General features: G+C 45.1%; 1 protein-coding gene across 1 annotated transcript in view; it reads left to right on the plus strand.

Annotated features, from left to right (window-relative positions):
• tpk1 (thiamin pyrophosphokinase 1) overlaps positions 1-19697 on the plus strand; it is a 211292-nt gene that overhangs the window by 96136 nt on the left and 95459 nt on the right. Inside the window, exon 4 of the mRNA XM_083632286.1 lies at positions 2505-2577. Within this exon, the coding sequence (XP_083488412.1) occupies positions 2505-2577 (73 nt within the window). The remainder of the gene's footprint in view (positions 1-2504; positions 2578-19697) is intronic.

Below are 19697 nucleotides of genomic sequence, written 5' to 3' on the forward strand. Positions count from 1 at the left end.
AAGAAAAGCCATGAGATGGGCAAGACATCTGATATAGAGAAGGAAAAGTAAGGGGCCCAGGACTGAGCCCTGGGGGACACCGGTGGTAAAAGGGCAGGATCTGGAGAGGGACCCTCTCCATAAGACAGGGTATGAACGGTTCGAGAGATAGGAAGCAAACCAGGAGTGTGTAGAACCTGAGATGCCGAGGTCAGACAGAGTGGAAAGAAGGATTTGGTGGTTGACTGTATCGAAAGCAGCGGACAGGTCAAGGAGGACAAGGACAGAGGAGTGGGCTGAGGCCTTAGCAGTGTGAAGGGTCTCTGACTGCAAGAAGAGCTGTCTCAGTAGAGTGAGAGGCCTTGAAACCGGACTGCAGAGGGTCCAGGAGGTCATTCTGGGAGAGATGGAGAGAAAGTTGGTCGGACGCTGCTCGTTCGAGGGTTTTGGAAAGGAATGAGAGAAGAGAGACAGGTCTGTAGTTCTGAATAGCAGTAGGGTCAAGGGAGGGTTTCTTAAGCAGAGGCTTGACTCTTACAGTCTTTAGAGCAGGCGGAACAAGACCAGAGGACAGAGAGGAGTTTATGAAGGTAGTGAGGAAGGGAGATATGTCAGGTGAGATGGTTTGGAGGAGAGAGGAAGGGATAGGATCGAGGGGGCAGTAAGTGGCTCGGTTAGAGCTGATGAGTTTAAGTACTTCATCAGGAGAGAGGGGAGAGAAGGAAGTAAACGGGGACGGGGGGCAGAGAAGCAGGATTGGAGTCGGAAGTGTTAGTGAGGGTATCTGGAGGATGGAAGGAGGAGCTGATGTCATCCACCTTTTTAGTAAAGAAGGTAACAAAATAATCAGCAGAGAGGGAGGGGGAGGGGAGGGAAGGTTGAGGAGGGTGGAGAAGGTGGAAAACAGTTTGCTGGGGTTGGACGCAGAGGACTGGATTTCAGAGATGAAGAAGGAGGTTTTTGCTTTGGAGACAGCAGAGGTGAAGTTGGAGTGGATAAGGTGGTAGGAAGAGAGATCTTCAGTTCAGGGTGATGTGATTTTCTCCATTTTCTCTCAGCTGCCCGAAGCTCTGCTCGATGAGTTCGCAGAGATTCGGTCAGCCAAGGAGCAGGGGGAGAGGATCGGGCAGGCTTAGTGGTGAGTGGGCAGAGAGAATCAAGAGTGGAGGAGAGAGAGGATAGAAGAGTGGTGGAAGCCTCGTCAGTAGACAGGAGAGCAAACTGCTCAGCTGAGGGAAGCAAGGAGAGGACGGTAGAAGAGAGGGAGTTAGGTGAGAGAGTTTTTAGGTTGCGTCGGGTGGTGGTGGTGATGGGTGGGAGGAGGGGAAGGAGATGGGAAGAGAGAATTTGATAAAGTGGTGGTCAGATACAGGAAGAGGAGTCGCAGCGAGGTTAGAGGTGGAGCAGGATCTGGTGAAGACCAGGTCAAGCACATTCCCTGCTGCTGGATTGTAGGTTTTTGGGGTGTCAGCCGGAGTTTAGTCTGACAATGTTGTGCACACCGGATAGTTAGGTTAAGTTAGTTAGGTTAAGTTGGCCTACAATCAGTACATGTTCCTGGGTAGGGAGCAGATGGCAGTATTTGACAATTAGCTTGAGCTCAGTCAAACTTTATTTCATGTTAGTTTTCATTGTGAATTAGAATCTAATTCACAATGAAAGCTAACGTGAAATTATTAGAAAATGGTCAGGGGGCCACTCTGCACCCTGTCACAGGTCGCATCTGCCCCCCGGGCAACAAGTTGAGTATCACTGGCCTAGGGGATATCGGGATATCCATGGTCAGTGCGGATATAACTGCAGCCCATGCATCACTTAGTGTGTGTGTGTGTGTGTGTGTGTGTGTGTGTGTGCGGCGTGTGTGCGTGTGCACGTGCGTGTGTGTGTGTTGAGAGACCAAGATCTATTGATTTTCATGCTTTTGTGTTGGAGTGCCATTTTGTATGCATTTGCTACCAAAGCAATTAGCTAAGCGTGAAATCACTATACTGTGTTTTTGTCTTTATGTGCATATCAGCATGTATGGAGCAAATAATGTGAACATAAAAATTATTGTGTGTGTGTGTGTGTGTGTGTGTGTGTGTGTGTGTGTGTGTGTGTGTGTGTGTTTGTTTGGGGGGGGGTGGTTGTGTGTGTGTGTGTGTGTTGGGGGGGGGGGAGGTTGTGTGTGTGTGTGTGTGTGTGTGTGTGTGTTGGGGGGGATGGTTGTGTGTGTGTGTGTGTTGGGGGGGATGGTTGTGTGTGTGTGTGTGTGTGTGTTGGGGGGGATGGTTGTGGGTGTGTGACAGGCTCAATGCCACAGAGAATCACCCTGTCAGTCTCCGTGTCTCTTCGTCTTCCCCCGGCGGCGTCACTTCTCGCTCTACAGATCAAATAGCTGACACATGACCTAATGTCCTCTCTCTCCTTCTCTCTATATCTCTCGCTCACACTCTCTCTGACTTTCTTGCTAACTTCGCCCCTCTCTCTCTGTCACTCTCTCTCTCTGTCACTCTCTCTCTCCGTCACTCTCTCTCTACATCCAGTTTCCTTCCTGACTATATCAGCGGGGATTTTGATTCCATTACTGCCGAGGTTAAAGCTTTCTATGCAGACAAGGTGAGTGGAAACACACTCTAACTTGGAACACACACACACAGGCAAAAAGTGGTGTCGTGTGCAGGCATCGAGCGCGCAACTGTCACCATCAGTCACAACAAACCTATTAGGACATACAGTACATGAGTAAAGGACAATACTGTGAAAGACAATACACTGAAATCACATAAAATAAAATACAATACAAATTGAACACTTAAAAGTCCAGTACACAATATTTTTAAATGAGCAATGGAAATAACTGGTACATGGTAAAAGAGGTGATAGTAAAAGAGGTACAGATTAAAATAATGATTTTACTCGTCTCTTAAATTCAATCTTTCCAGGAATGTTTCGAAGATCCAGAGGAAGTGTGTTCCATAAGGAAAACGCTCTATATAATAGTACTTTTCATTGCATTAGGTCTAGGGCACCGTAATGAAAGTAGTCCAGCAGTGGTTGTTCTAGTCCTGTATGGATGGACATCGGAACAAAATCCAATTTGATCAAAAGGAGGATAATGAGTAAAAATCAGGCACTTTATTAGCTGACTATGTTGGGATGACGGAAAGGACCAAGGAAATGGCAGTGGTGAACAATACATCCATGTGGAAAACGGGGATGGGATGCCTCAAATTCTTGGCCCATATAAGGCGAATGATGTCAGCAGAATGTCAAACAGGAGCATGAGATTCCTTCACCTCCTCTGATGGCAGAGAAGATACACTGCGCAAATTCTCCCCTACGACTAGGCCATCCAGTCATGATCTAAGTCTTCAAGATTCAAGATTCAAGATTTTTATTGTCACTCCATGGTACAAGTATCACGTGTGAAATTCTTGTGCTGTGGACTCCGTTTACAACATAGTACAAATATAACAGGGCATATGAGTGCAAAAACAACAAGAGACACAACAAGCAATAAGGCAGTATAGTGATAAGACAAGTCAGAGACAGTGGCATATTCACTGCACATAGGTGCACATGTCATGAGCATACTTTAGACGAGCTTAAACATTTTAAATTCGGCGTATTTGACATACAGGTGCAAATAGCATATTCCTTATTAAATATACAATTAAACTCGGCGTTCTAAATTCGGCGTATTTGACATACAGGTGCAGATAGCATATTCCTTATTAAACATACAGTTAAACATTAGACATACGTAATGGTAGCAGCTACAGTGCGGTACAGTACGGCTACTACACTATTTGTGTATGTTAAGGAGTCTCGTGGCCTGCGGGAAGAAACTATTCCTCAAGCGATTTGTGCGTGCTTTCGGAACCCTGTACAGTATCTTCTCCCTGAAGGTAACAGGGAGAACAGGCTGTTGTGGGGATGGTTTGTGTCTTTGATGATCTTCAGGGACCTCCTGAGGCACCGCTGTTTATACAGTTCATGCAGATCTGGCAACTCACATCCTGTTACGTGCTGGGCCGCGCGTCTCACTGTCCGTAGCGCCTTGCGGTCCATGGTGGTACAGTTCCCGTACCAGGTGGTGAAGCAGCCAGTCAGCAGGCTTTCAATGGTGCCTCTGTAGAAGTCCATAAGGATTTCTGGCCTTAGCCCAAATTTCTTCAGGCGCCTGAGTCCGTGTATTCGCTGTTGGGCCTTTTTGACAACAGTGGCGGTGTGGCCGGCCCAAGTCAGGTCCTGGTGGATGTTGACTCCCAGGTACTTGAAGCTGTCCACCCTTTCCACCACTGTGCCGTTGATGGTGATTGGGGGGTGTGTGCTCCCCCCCTCCTGTAGTCTACAATGATCTCCTTGGTCTTGGAGACGTTCAGAGAGAGGTGGTTGTCCTGGCACCATTGTTCCAGGGCCCCCACCTCCTCTCTGTAGGCCGTCTCGTCGCCCCCCGAGATCAGCCCCACGACTGCTGTGTCGTCTGCAAACTTCACGATGGTGTTCGAAGTTTGAGACGCCACGCAGTCGTGGGTGTAGAGGTCATACCAGAAGGGGCTGGAGACGCACCCCTGGGGCGCTCCTATGCTGATGGTCAGTGGGGAGGAGGTGAGGTTGCCCACCCTCACCACCTGGCGGTGGTCTGTCAGGAAATCCAGGATCCAGTCGCACATTGCTGTGTTTAGTCCCAGATCCTTGAGCTTGTGTACCAGCCTGGAGGGTACGATGGTGTTGAATGCTGAGCTGTAGTCCACGAACAGCATTCTTACATAGGTGTCCTTCCCCTCCAGGTGGGACAGGGCGGTGTGGAGCACGTGTGCTACTGCATCCGCTGTGCTCCTGTTGGAGCGGTATGCAAATTGTAGCAGGTCGTGGTCCGGTGGGAGTGTGGGGCGGATCTGTGATATGACCAGCTTTTCGAAGCACTTGCTGGCTATTGGCGTGAGGGCTATTGGGCGCCAGTCATTGAGGCTGGTCACTTTCTGCTGCTTGGGAATGGGGATGATTGTCGCTGCTTTGAAGCAGGAGGGGACTCGTCGGAGGGAGAGAGACTGGTTGAAAATGTCTGTGAATACGCCTGCCAGCTGGTGGGCGCAGGCCTTGAGGACCTGCCCGGGGATGCCGTCCGGGCCGGCCGCCTTGCGTGGGTTGATGCGCAGGAACGCCCGGCGCACCTCGTCCTCAGTGATGGTGAGAGGGCGGTCTGGATCTGTGGCGGGTGGGGGTGGTTGGTGGTTGGGTGGGAATGGGAGGGGGTGCTGAGGGGTGGGGAGGAGGGGAGGTGGTCGGGGGGAGGAGAGGAGGAGGGGTGGTGGGGGGCGGAGAGGAGGAGGGGTGATGGGGGGGAGAGGTGGCAGGGGGGGGAGGAGAGGAGGGGGGGAGGGGGGGTGGTGGGGGGGAGGGGAGAGGGGGGGTGATGGGGGGGAGGAGAGGAGGAGGGGTGATGGGGGGGAGAGGTGGCTGAGGGGGGGGGAGACGAGGGGGGGAGGTGGAGGGGGGGTGGTGGGGAGGAGAGGGGTAGGGGAGGAGGGGGGGGGGGGAGGGGAGGCGTTCTGGCAGAGGGGTCGAACCTGGCGTAGAACGCGTTGAGTTCGTCTGGCAGGGTGGGTGACCCGTTTTTGCCCCTTGAAGTCTGTGGCAGCATGCAGTCCTCTCCACAGGTCTCTGGGGTTTTTGGAGTCCAGTTTTGCCTCCAGCTGCCTTCCATATTCTGTCCGCGTTTTTTTTATTGTAACTCGGAGGGCGTATTTCGTCTGCTTGTATTGTTCTGGCGTCCCGGACTTGAAGGCGGTGGTCCGGGCGTGAAGTGCAGCCCGTACCTCACTGTTGATCCATGGTTTCTGGTTCGGCATTGTTAGGGGTTCAAGCCCTGAAGGGGCTGAAACCCTATTGTTTTTCCTCCGGTTTATTATTCTCGTTCTTCTTCTTGTTCATCTGCCCCGACGCAAATTCCCGTGAGTTGGTAAATGGTAGAGACCTGACATTTGGCCCAATGACAGATATTGTTGGCAGGTAGCTGCTCAAGAAAGATTTTTCGAATCGGCCTGAAGGTGGCGCTATAATCCACGGTTTTACGTTAAAGGCCATAACTTCAACGCCGTTGGTCCGATTTTCAAACTTTTTTTTCGAACTTTTTTTCCCAGATGTTCAGGTGGACCTGCTCTACAAATTTGCCATAAGGACCCTCAATGTCCGCCTGGAAAGTTTTTGAGATATTTGGAAAAGTTTGGAAAACACATTTTTGACATCTCCTCCTAGACCGTTGCACCGATTTGCACCAGACTCGCCAGGAAGCATCTATGGAGCAAGCTCTACAATCCTGAATTTGGAATTTTTGAAATCTACTTTAGTTTCGGAGATATTGATCGTTAAAGTTGTGAGAGGGCGTGGCCTCACAGCTAAATTGTCATAACTTCATGACCGATTAAGGAATCTTCACGAAACTTGCAGGAGGTCTTCGGAGACCATCCTAGACCATGTGTGTCAAATTTTGTGCAATTCGACCAAAAGGGGGCGCCATAAACGCCAGAAATGGGCGTGGCTTAACATAAAAAAGGCTGTAACTCCACACCTGTTTGTCCAATGATCGCGAAACTTGTCAGATATATCAAGGAGGACGTCCTAGTCAGAATCAGAAGCTTTGTCATCTGCGCAAGGCTTGAACCCCGCCCATCGCCGCTTGCGGCTATATTTTTAACTGTTTTTGTGGGGACTATGTCCTCTGTGCAATTTTTAATAAAACATGACACCGTTTCAGTCTTGTGAAGCACTTTGAATTGCTTTATGTATGAAATGTGCTATATAAATAAAATTGACTTGACTTGACTTAAGTAGGCTATCCAGTAGCTATCCAGTAGAACATGACGAGTCAAGTGCTAACATTTAATTTGCAACAGCTGCCATGTTTAGCCTACCTGCACTGCAGCGATCCCACGGCAGCAGAAACCGTCTCCACAATGCGAGACTTGCTGCTTGACATCATTTAAAAAGTCAATATAGAAGTGTTAAATGTCGGGTCCACGGTTGGGCATGGATCTATGAATAGATCAATAAATATAGGGATCTATAAATATAAACACGGTTGGGCACGGATATATGAATAGATCAATAAATACAGGGATCTATAAATATAAACACGGTTGGGCACGGATATATGAATAGATCAATAAATACAGGGATCTATAAATATAAACATGGTTGGGCACGGATCTATGAATAGATCAATAAATACAGGGATCTATAAATATAAACACGGTTGGGCACGGATCTATGAATAGATCAATAAATACAGGGATCTATAAAGATAAACACGGTTGGGCACGGATCTATGAATAGATCAATAAATACAGGGATCTATAAAGATAAAGACGGTTGGGCACGGATCTATGAATAGATCAATAAATACAGGGATCTATAAATATAAACACGGTTGGGCACGGATCTATGAATAGATCAATAAATATAGGGATCTATAAATATAAACACGGTTGGGCACGGATATATGAATAGATCAATAAATATAGGGATCTATAAATATAAACACGGTTGGGCACGGATCTATGAATAGATCAATAAATATAGGGATCTATAAATATAAACACGGTTGGGCACGGATATATGAATAGATCAATAAATACAGGGATCTATAAATATAAACACGGTTGGGCACGGATATATGAATAGATCAATAAATACAGGGATCTATAAATATAAACACGTTTGGGCACGGATCTATGAATAGATCAATAAATACAGGGATCTATAAATATAAACACGGTTGGGCACGGATCTATGAATAGATCAATAAATACAGGGATCTATAAAGATAAACACGGTTGGGCACGGATCTATGAATAGATCAATAAATACAGGGATCTATAAAGATAAACACGGTTGGGCACGGATCTATGAATAGATCAATAAATACAGGGATCTATAAATATAAACACGGTTGGGCACGGATCTATGAATAGATCAGTAAATACAGGGATCTATAAAGATAAACACGGTTGGGCACGGATCTATGAATAGATCAATAAATACAGGGATCTATAAATATAAACACGGTTGGGCACGGATCTATGAATAGATCATTATATACAGGGATCTATAAATATAAACACGGTTGGGCACGGATCTATAAATAGATCAATAAATACAGGGATCTATAAATATAAACACGGTTGGGCACGGATCTATAAATAGTAAAAGATAATTTGTTTGGATGGGTGGCGGGCGGGTGGATACTCCCTCTGTATAACGGTGGTACATAATGCTGTTTGAAAAGTCTACAAAGTAAGGCTATATTATTTGGGCAATTGCACCTAAATCTGATTTCTTATGATTAAAGGCAAGTATGAGTTGAAAGGTTAGATGTGAGACACCAGAGTAGTGGGCGTGGACCAGCGCACTCGATATTTTGGTATCGGCGCTACACGCAGCCTTAAGCATTACAACCACACCTTTTAAGCGTAAAATTATGCACTATCTGCTCATTGGGGAAGTGCAGTAAACGAATCACATGCTTCACTTTTCAGCTCCAATTCCACGGAGCGATCCAGTCCGGCTTCAGAAAAGCCGAGGGCTCTGATCTCCCCCCCTCCCTTTTATCCCCTCTGTCTGTCTCCATATATAGGCTATTATTCCATATTATTCTCAAACCAATCTAACTGCAGTTTAAATACTGCAAGCCTGTAAATACGCTACACTATAGCAAGATCAAAGTGAAAAGAATGTTCTAAACGCATCAGCTAGAAAAATTTAGCCTATTCCTATGATGAGATTAGTGAAAGTTTGTCCAGAATGATATTGTTTTGCTACCTTTTCTTCTCCCCTGCTGCACAGGTAGGATGATGCACATAAATATAGCCTACATTATGTAAAGTCATTGCAGAAATGTGTTTTTATTGTAAAACTAAAATGTGAAGTAGAGCCAATTTATTGGAGCGGACATCACAGTAGGACATGACAGTAGAACCGCGTTACACTGTCACTCATCTAAATCATGTTAAATCTACAAGGGATATATATAGCCCCAATATGACATATATGTTTCACATAGGGTGGTGTTTTCATTTCGATGTTTTATTTGCTCCAATATTGCAATGTTCTACAATTGCAGGTTGTGTTCACATTACACATTATTTAGATCTACCTTTATATCTATTTTGGCTCATTTGGTTGCTATTTATTAGCAAAATGGATTAGCCCAATGCATGCTGGGAGATTTCACATGTGTGACTGTTGCAGGGACGCCAGGCAGTGAATGTTTGGCCAGAATGATCTTGTTTTCTCTCGCCTTCACTGCACAGGTAGGATGATGCAACACCCTCTGAATGTCACGGGCTCAAAACTGTCATGTTAGAAAAAACGGTCATGTTGTTATACTATGTACGGTATAACAACTTATTCTTTCTATCGGACTTGTGTTGTGTCTGTCTGAGCGAGGGAGTCAGAGAGAGAGAGAACCGGCTAACTTTTTTCCAAGTATTGTGCCTGTCAGACTGATGAGCAAGAGAGAGGGAGTGACACAGAGAAGGGCGACAGAGGAGAGGCAGAGGAGCGCTCCGCGCAATCGGCGCACTGAATAGGCCTGGTTTTCAAAAGCGCAAAGCGCTAAATTAACGCCAGGTGGGAAGATATCATTAGGCCGGTATTTAAGGCCGAAACGCCCATTCTCGCCCATTCTGGGACTGCGCCACGCCTATTTCGCGTAAAGCGCATTTGGGGGCCTAAAGCCATGTTGATATCTTCCCGAAGCAGGCGCAAGGCACGTTTTTTTGCGTTTAAGGCCAGTTTTTGCGCCGAAGGCCTGTGTGTGGGAGAATAGGGCCCTGTGTCTCTAAAACTTCCCAAGCTTCCAATGATAAAAAAAAATAGCAAGCAGATGTTGCAAATGGATAATTTCACCATTTTGGATGAACCCAAAATGAGAGGCAATGCAAAGCACAAGTCAGAGTCAACATTTCTGACCACGAGGCATTTGACCCAAACTAAAATTCAGAGAACCAATAGACTAATCTGTGATGTCATAGCAACTTTAGAAGCTTGGACTTGGGGTTTGTTTGTGTGAGCTTTTACACCCATAGTGATTTCAGTGTATCAGTTCTGAACTAGAATATCTCCACAAAATGACCCTGGCCACTGTGTCACCACATCCAACCTCAAACTAACCACTTAACAACTCCACATGAGATCAAGTGTCCACTCAGCTTGGTTGTTAACAAGTCATGCAACTCTTTGCAGTTTGGTGAAAATTCATTTCTATTGCGCAGATTCCATTTGGCTACATCCCATGACATGATGCGCTCCAAACCTGAGTGGTGTTGCAGGGTTACAGAGCTGAGATTGCATTAGCTAAGTGGATAAGGGACCATCCAAAGAAGGCTCAACTCAACCACTTGGCAATGAGTGCTTCTTAGAGGCCATTTACACCTGGCGCTAACATGTGTTTTCTGTGATCAGATTGCAATCATATTGTGTTTTATCACTTGAAAGTACAGGTGTAAACACCCCCAAAATGCATTGAAGAAGGATTGCAATCTGATCGGCCAAACCACCTCCGGACACATTGAACACAAGTGTAAATGCAATGTGTCCTCTCAATCTGGATACAGCAACTGTATGCGGATTGAGAGGACACCCATATCTGCAATCTGATTGCAATCAGATTGCAGAAAATGCATGTTAACGCCAGGTGTAAATGGAATCAGGCTGATGTGATAAAATACAATCTGATTGAAATCTGATGGCAGAAACCACATGTTAACGCCAGGTGTAAATGGCCTTTTAGACTGTCCACACCCAGTGACATGAACACACTGAATCATTGAAGTGGACAGTTTGAGATGTGGCCACTGTGGCACCTCAACACCTCCCGTTAACATGCGTCCTGGCTGGGTGATTACAATGTAATTGGATTGAGTACAAATTTACAAGAAATCAGGTGGCAATGCACCCGACACATTAAAAGTCCAGTGATCATTTCTGGAGGTGGTCAGTCACATTAACAACAAAGTGGAAATGCCAATACCTCTCCAACCCACAACGTAAACAAACATACAGTTTTGCATGCAGAAGATACAGTACAACCAAAAAGTCATACTTTCGAAAAATGGGTTAGTTCAGACGCATGCATTTTAATGTCAGGTGTAAATGTAATCCTGCTAAATCATATCTAGACACACTCTGGATATGAGGGAGTGTGGTTGCACAGAGTCTTCTAATGACATCCTAGATCATATTGGTTCCCTGTGTCTCCGGCTGCTGGAGAGATTTGTTCATGTGCACAAATCTAGACGAAAGGTCATAAAAATAACATGCAAATTCAGCTGGAGAGTGGAGGACCTCTTTTTATTTATAACAAATAAAATAATATATATATATATATATATATATATATATATATATATATATATATATACACACACATATATATATATATATATACATACATACATACATTACATACATACATACATACATACATTATAATATATATATATATATAAAAAGGGAGCATGTGGGCAATGTTTGTTCTCTGTCTGTTTGAATTTTTGTCCCACTGATAATGTCATCAGTGATGTCATAAATCACTGATGATGTCATAAGTGATATCATAAGAGGTGAGCCCGCACAGCGACAGTGATGTCATAAGAGCAGGTGAGCCCGCACAGCGGTCGAGCTTCATGGCGGGCGAGCCTATGCAAGCTGCAGGGCGGGCGAGGCCGTGCAGCGGGTGAGCATAGGAATCGGTGCCTAGTATGTCAAACCAGGAACACTGGGGGAAAGGTGAAGCATGATTCCGTGAATACACATGCCCTTCTCATAAATTCTAGTTCTCTGAATCTATCTATAACATCACTTCTTTTTACGGCTTGGCCACTAGGGGCAGAGGCGTCCATGAGAGGGTCTATCCTGATGTCTGTATGTCTGTCCCCACAAAAGAAAGAAAGAAAGAAAGAAAGAAAGAAAGAAAGAAAGAAAGAAAGAAAGAAAGAAAGAAAGAAAGAACACGATGTTAAATGGATTAGAAGGGGGGTTAGGGGTCAAAAGTTTTTTTTTCTGTCTGTTTCTTACTCTCTGTAGGCTATTTTCAAGGATCCTGCTATCATAGCCCTTAGACCTAAAACAACATAACTCAGTAGCTTGTGCTTCAAAAGCACCTTCAGTACTACACATTCTCCTGAGTATCAATAATTGACTGAAGGTCAAAGCTTTCTTAAGACTGGGGGAGATGATCGTGAAGTGAAGTGACCTGTTGCCGTCAGTTCTCTTTCTATACACCTTGGTCGTCAAACATTCAGATTTATTTACCAGCACATCTAGAAAAGACACAGATTCCTGACTGCATTCTAGAGACAATTTTATAAGTGACATTCTAGAAGTATTTGATCCAGTGTCCCCGTAAAAATAAAAAATGCATCATCAATAAAACGAAACCAGCATCTCAATAAGGAAAAAAAAGAGATTGTTATGAGAAACAAAATCTGCTTCAAATGTCCCCATAAATAGGTTAGAACAAAGGCTTCCCATACTCACTTACATTGTAAATAATATGAATCCTCAAACTTCAAATTATTTCTGTTAAGGATCAACTTGCGGGGTAAGATCCTGTCTCAAGTTCAAGTAGTGGTCAAAGGCATAAGCCCCTCTGTATGGGGTACACATTTTGTGTATAGACTATTAACATCCATGGTACATTAAATAATCTGTTTCTTTAATATTTTGTATAGAAAAATCTGTGGTGTCCTTTAGCTATGAAGGAAGCTGAGGCACTACGGGTTTAACTCATTGAGTGCCAGCCACTTTTGGAGAACGGACGCTCCCAGTGCCAGAGTTTCAGAGCGTTTTCAGTGATATCTCGAGGCCCACAGAATATTGTGTATTATGTAAACACCGAACACGCACAAAGAACGAGCTGACTCTATTGTATCATCAGCAAAAAAAAGTTTATTGATACCATTTTCCGTTCTTTAGTTATGAGCCGGAGAAGATAGGTTGTTTTGAGCAAAAACATGCGTTTCAAATTAGAAGCTGAGATATTCCGCCTTTTGTGAAATGAAGCATTTCAAGCACATTCACTGACTCTGAAGATAATATTTTCTGATGTAGTGACGTGGTGTAGTTGTGTGGTGCCCTGCGTGCCCCACCCCCCTCTCCCCCCCTCAGCTGCAAACTCCTCCCCACACTAACACACAGCCTAACACGCACCCAGTCTATTTTCGGAGTGCTCCGTTTTTGTGCGCCGGCTCCCAGCGCGACACGGAAAAGCCAAACCGGACTGCTGAGAATGGTTTGGCCCTTCGGCATCGGGTGCTGCTTTTCTGGCGGCTAATCGTGTGGAGAAACTATGCAGACAGACAGACAGACAGGCAGAGGGGCTCAGTTGTGGGCGCGGATTGACTGCTGTTCGCAGCCAACGTCAGCTCCAGACAGAGCAATCTATATGGCATAGTAGGATTGCCTTTTGGAGGGTCTGGTGAGACGAAGGAGGAGCGCGGCCGGGAGAAACCCACAGAGCCTTAGCCCTCCATGCACCGAAGGGTCTTTCAATGCTGCGGTGTAGCACTAGCTCTATTGCAGCGGATTGGGCATGATCAACCCTTCCGTGGGCAACGCTGCAGACAGAGTAGGAAGGCTGATCCGTGAGCGGCTGCTTCTGGGACGAGGGTCGGGGTCTTAATCGGCCTCGGCTGGGTCTACTGGGCGAGGGTGTATGATGTTGGACAGACCCGAAACACCTTACGACCCCAGGTAACATCACTGATGACGCGTCCCAGCGCATGCTGAAGCATTGTATCTTGAACCGCTCTGGCTGCAGCATGAGCGGTTTCTGTTTCATCACGGGGCTTTTTCCTGCTGTTTTCCTGACCTTCCTCTAATCTGGAGAGCACTGTCGCCACCTAATGAGTCCGTAAAATAGGTTATACACCTTCAATAGCTACAATATTTGTACAGGAGATGCCTGAGGCTTTGATCCACGTCCCACCGTCAAAAAACGCAATTGACGAACATACTCGTCCTTGGCACTCTACGTTAGTATCTGAATTGACGAACATACTCGTCCTTGGCACTCAATGAGTTAATATGCAAGTCAATATATTGAGATGTAGGTTCAGTGAAGGATTGTGCAACTGCTATAGGGCCTGTCAGGCACTGGTCCAACACAGCTCTTATGAATTTTAGGGACAGTGTAGATTAGAATACAGGATGTACCAGATGTTTCTTTTTCTTCAATATTGTATTTGCGTTTTTTTATAGAACAATACAAAGGTCCCACTGATTGTCACACAATAGCCCTTTTCCCACATGCATACCGGAAAATTACCTGTAAGTCAATATCGGACATTTCCCTGAATTTCCCTTCACACCTCAGCGTTCGCATGTGAGAATCTAGTCGTCAAATAGCCGGTATGTTGGGGGGTGGGGTGGGGTGCGGCGGAGCGGGCGGGGGGCGGGGGGCGGAGGAGAGTGGCCTGGGGTCTGTGCTGCAGGCCACTGAGGCCAGTCAGAAAAAAACAACAAACAAACATGGAGCCGGCGTCCACTCTTTTGATAATATTGCTGACGCGCTTTTTCCTCAAACGTAGACAGCGACGCAGACAAATTAAGGCGAAAATGGAAAGGGATATACGTGCGAACAGAAACAGATTCATGTTCGCAGTCTTCTCCGCTCAACATCGTGCAGAATATGAAGATAGACTAAACCGGGGACAGATCATGACAGTAGCTGTTTCCATTACAGTTTTTCGCAAAATAATTGCGATATTTCTACAACTTCGACAATGTACAATTGCGACTTGTAGGCGTTTCCATTGAAGTTGAGTTTGGTCTGATGGCGCGCACACCTGAACGCAATTCCCGTTACCAGCAGCTGCCACAGTGATTACGCACGCGGATCTGCCCCATATCCCGTCCCCTGCATGCTCAAATCCAACCAATGGTCAATGCAAATATCACAACATGAAGTTACAACACATATAAACGAGCCTGATTATCAATTCAAAAGAACATGTTGCGGGCTGCGGTGAATGCAGTGAGCGCGACAGGCAGAGGAAAAAAGGTAGCCTACAACTTGTCCCATTTTAGAGATGGAGGAGGGGGGGAAAGGCTGATATGGTGCAATAGTCAGAATATCGTGTATTATAATTATAACATTGCACCTGAAACGTGTGTAATGTATTGATCACTTCAGTTAACAGCACCGCACCGGTGTGTGCTTTTCATCCCGCCGATCATCTCGCCGCTGTGCCAAATGCGCGCACACAGGCATGGATCGATTTCTGTCATTAAACATGATCTATTCTCCGGCTCCGCTTTTGCACAACACGTCTTTCTGCTAGGTAGCGTTGCTTCAAAGTTTTCCACTTGCTGCGAAGGTTTTGCCACGGTTTATCAAACCCTTTCTCCCTCATTTCCTTTCATTTTCCAAAGGAGAAGATGGGTCACATGACGTGCAAATGCGGAAAATCTGTTTCCATTACACTTTTGCGATAAACTGCTATATCGACACGTCTGAAAAACCACCTCATGAGAGCGCAAAAACGTTTTGCGATATTTGGGAGCTTTTTCGAAATTTACGTGTTTCCATTACCCAATTTCTATTGCGATATTTAGATTTTGCGCATTTCTGAGGGTAATGGAAACACGACTATGTACCTCTGCGCTGCTGCGTGAGACTAGAGCCGTCTGGAAGCGAGAGAGACCAGGAGGGAATTTATTTTGGGAAGATGCTCTGAACAATTTGACGACGTGGAATGGAAGCGTCATTTTCGCATGTCCCGGTGTACGTTCGACTACGTGCTGAGTCTGGTCCGACCCGCACGCAAGATCACCCGGTGGCGAAAACCACTGGAAGCGCGTTTGCGACTGGCAATAGTCCTTTGGTGGTACGCAACACCAGGGGAATATCGAACAATCAGCTGTGTATTTGGTGTTGGACTGTCTACTGTGTGCAACCTGGTCTGCGAAGTCACAGCCCACTGATAGCGGAAAATGACTGGACCCCTTTCTCACCTGTCTGTCTATCGCGGCATACCGCTCTTCTGACTGGCTCAAAACTGGTGAAATGGCCGCGATGACGGGGTCGCGCTTATACCGGCACGGCGCCTTTCCCACATGCAGGCATTTGACCACGTTCCGGTCATTTTGCGGTACAAAGCGCATGTGGGAAAAGGGCTAATGTGTGAAATTTGTTCTCCGCATTTGACCCATCCCCTGGGGGAGCGGTGAGCGGCAGCGTGCGCCGCGCTCGGGAATCACATGGTGATTTAACCCCCCAATTCCAACCCTTTGATGCTGAGTGCCAAGCAGGGAGGCAAATGGGTCCCATTTTTATAGTCTTTGGTATGACTCGGTCGGGGATCGAACTCACGACCTCCCAGTCTCAGGGCGGACACTCAGACCACAAGGCCACTGAGCTGGCATGAACAAGACAAACAAGCTCTAACACAGGAAAAGAAAGAGAGAAAAAAGCATACATACATACTGTCAGTGTTGGGCAAGTTACTCTGGAAAAGTAATTAGTTACTGATTACTGATTACTAGGGGTGTCACGATACACTCAGTTCACGATACGATACGTATCACGATACTGGGTTCACGATAACGATACGATACGATACGATTTTAACAATATTTTTTTAAACTTGAATAATGACAATATATGACTGGAAAAGTAGTATTTTATTTGAAATGCACAAATACAAAACATGCTGTTGTGGGAAATTGTTATTACAATAACAACTAGAAAAAACATGAGATTGGAGATAAGGCTTATCTTGAAATAGAATGAGTTACACCATCACTTAGATTTACTTTGAACTAAAAGGTTTCTCAGCAGTATAAATTCTCATTATGCATCTTCAGTTTTTCTTCAAACTCAAACAACAAGACTTTTCTTAATCTATTTTTTATGCATCTTCAGTTTTTCCTGTCAAGTAAACAGTTTTGCCAGAAACTCAATTGAATGGTTTCTCTCCTGTATAACTTCTCATGTGTCTCTTCAGAGACTTGTTCAACTGAACTACTTTCCACACATTGAACTTCAACAAACAAAGACGTTTCTTAGTCTATTTAATTTTTTTTTTTTTTTTTTTTTTTTTTTTTTTTGCGATATGAGATTTCATCTCAACGATACATATCGTGACGTTTTACTATCGCGAAATTTCGTGGGACGATATATTGTGACACCCCTACTGATTACTCCTTAACACGTTAAGTGCCATAGCCGAGATAATTCGTCTTACATAATCCAACGCTTGAGTGCCAGAGCCGAGTTTACTCGTCTTACATAAACATTTTTTTTTTTTGACGGTGGGACATCAATCAACAACTTTTACATCTTCGAGATCACTATTGGAGCAAGAGAATGTGTATAATCTATTTTACCGACCCACTAAGTGTTGACAGTGCTCCCCCAGACGACCGAAATCAAAGAAAAAACTGCCGCGGGAGAAAGCCATTCAAGGAAATGGCGAGGCGATTTTACAGTAATCCATTTCAGACTTGTCTTGCCGAGAGCGGCCGCGCGCAGGCAGCAGCACACAGAGAGCGGAGAGCGATTTGCAAAATAGATTATAGGTGAAACACACTTTGAAACACCTCAGAAAGGCCAGAATCAACATCTGCCCATCGCCCACGCATTCCCCGGCCCATCTTGACTCGCACAAGGAGCGTCCGCACGCAGGCAAGCAGGCAGGCAGGCACGCAGGCAGGCAGGCAGGCAGCAGCAACGCGCTTCTGACACGCCCGCTGTAAAGCCAGGAGGAAGGAGGAGAAGACACACGGAGGGAGGAGTTTGAATGAGAGGGGTGTTTCCTGTTGTTATGGAGGAAATTACTGTTCAAAACTATTGTTTAGAATGTCTGACGGTCTTACTGATGCCAAAAATGAATGGTTAAAGTGACTGTTTCACAAAAAGCCATTTATCTCTGAATAAATTTCCAGACGCTGAAACCATGCTGTACTCAACGGCTAATATCTACATAACTACTAACTCTGCAAACTAACTCTTTTAGACAGAGAAAGCACACATTCTATTAGTTATTTTTAGATGATTGGTGTTCATGAATTCTTAACAGAAAATAATCCTCTGCTGTTGTAAAATGAGCCAGAATCGTCAAAAACACCCCTGGCACAACTTACCTACAGGATTGAAAACATGGCTGGCACTCAATGTGTTAAAAAAGTAATAAAAGTTACTTTACTGATTACTTTTTCAAAAAGTAACTAGGTACGTTACTAGTTACTTTACTAGTTACTTTTATTTTTATTTTTACCCCAAATACCGTCTAGCATGTCACTCTATTAATTATTTTCGCTTTGGTATTATATAGGCTATGTTAAACGAAAAGCCAAAGGCATTTTACTTTGAAATTCGGTTAGAAAGAACAGGAAGTGGTGTATTAACAGCTTGATTGCCAGCGACGAGTGTAGTCGTCAAACACAATCCAGCTGTTCACTGCCAGCGACGAGTTGACTCGTCAAAAAAAAATAGATTTTTTTTTTTTGACGGTGGGATGTGCATCGAACCCTTTTACATCTCTTATATAGGTATTGGACGTGTACAACGTGTACAACCCATTCCACCGACCCACTAAGTGGTGACAGTGCTTTCCTGACTAGAGGAAGGCAAGCAAAAAGCAGTGTGACTGAAGCCATTCTCATGAAGGTGGATTGGCGAAGGCGCTTTCATTTCGCGCTGATTGCTGGCGGTGCGGGATTGCAGATTTGCATAGTGGATTGCGGGTGGGACACACTTTGAAACACGCAGCATAAATATGACCAGAATCGCAAAAGCTTCATCAAAGCCCTCAACCAAAACTCCAAGAAGCGAGCGAGTCTAACCAGACTTCCTCAAAGAGCGGCCGCACAGACAGGCTCACACCCGCACAGCAGCAGCAAAGCAAACTGGTGACAAGCGGGGACTGCCCCCTAGTCCGACACCAAATTGGAAACAAATCCCATTCTAAAAGGCTTTTAGAATGGGATTTTCAACCCATTCTTTTTTGTTTCTTTTTCGCTATAATTTAGAGTAATTTAATTTCTATTCAGAAATTTATTTGAGAGGTCGAGAGTATGAGAAAGTGCATTTGCAAAGGTAGGAAAGTGCTTGTGACATGGCGCTGCAGCCAAAAAGAACGCCCACAGGAGGGAGGAGTTGAGCAGAGGGAAGTTTACTGCTGTTATGGAGGAAATTACTGTTCAAAACTATTGTTTAGGTCTTACTGATGCCAAAAATGAATGGTTAAAGTGACAGTTCTATCGAATTTCACAAAAAGCCGTTTATCTCTGAATATTTTTTCTGACGCTAAAACCATGCTGTATTCAACTGCTAATGCTTACATAACTACTAACTCTACAAACTAACTCTTTTAGACAGAGAAAGTACACATTCTATTAGTACTTTTGAGATATTGTATGTTCACAAACTCCAAGCAGAAAATAATCCTCGGCTCTTGTAAAATGAGCCACAATCCTCAAAAAACGGCTTGGCAGAAGCTACCTACAGCAAGAAAAAAACGGCTGGCAGTCAATGTGTTAAGACTGGCTAGCTTCACACAAAATGAAAGTCAGACAGTCACACAGATAACGTGAGTGAAAGATGCTGTTACTGTCGGAAACTCGGAGTGGTAATACAACAGCCTCAATGCAAACGTTTCAAGCTTCGTTGCTGAAAGAAAAGTGATGATCTGTCAACATTCCCTGGGCCGGCCCGTCTGACTACGGTG

The sequence above is a fragment of the Poromitra crassiceps genome (assembly GCF_964638095.1).
Source record: "Poromitra crassiceps genome assembly, chromosome: 2".
Taxonomy (NCBI): domain Eukaryota; kingdom Metazoa; phylum Chordata; class Actinopteri; order Beryciformes; family Melamphaidae; genus Poromitra; species Poromitra crassiceps.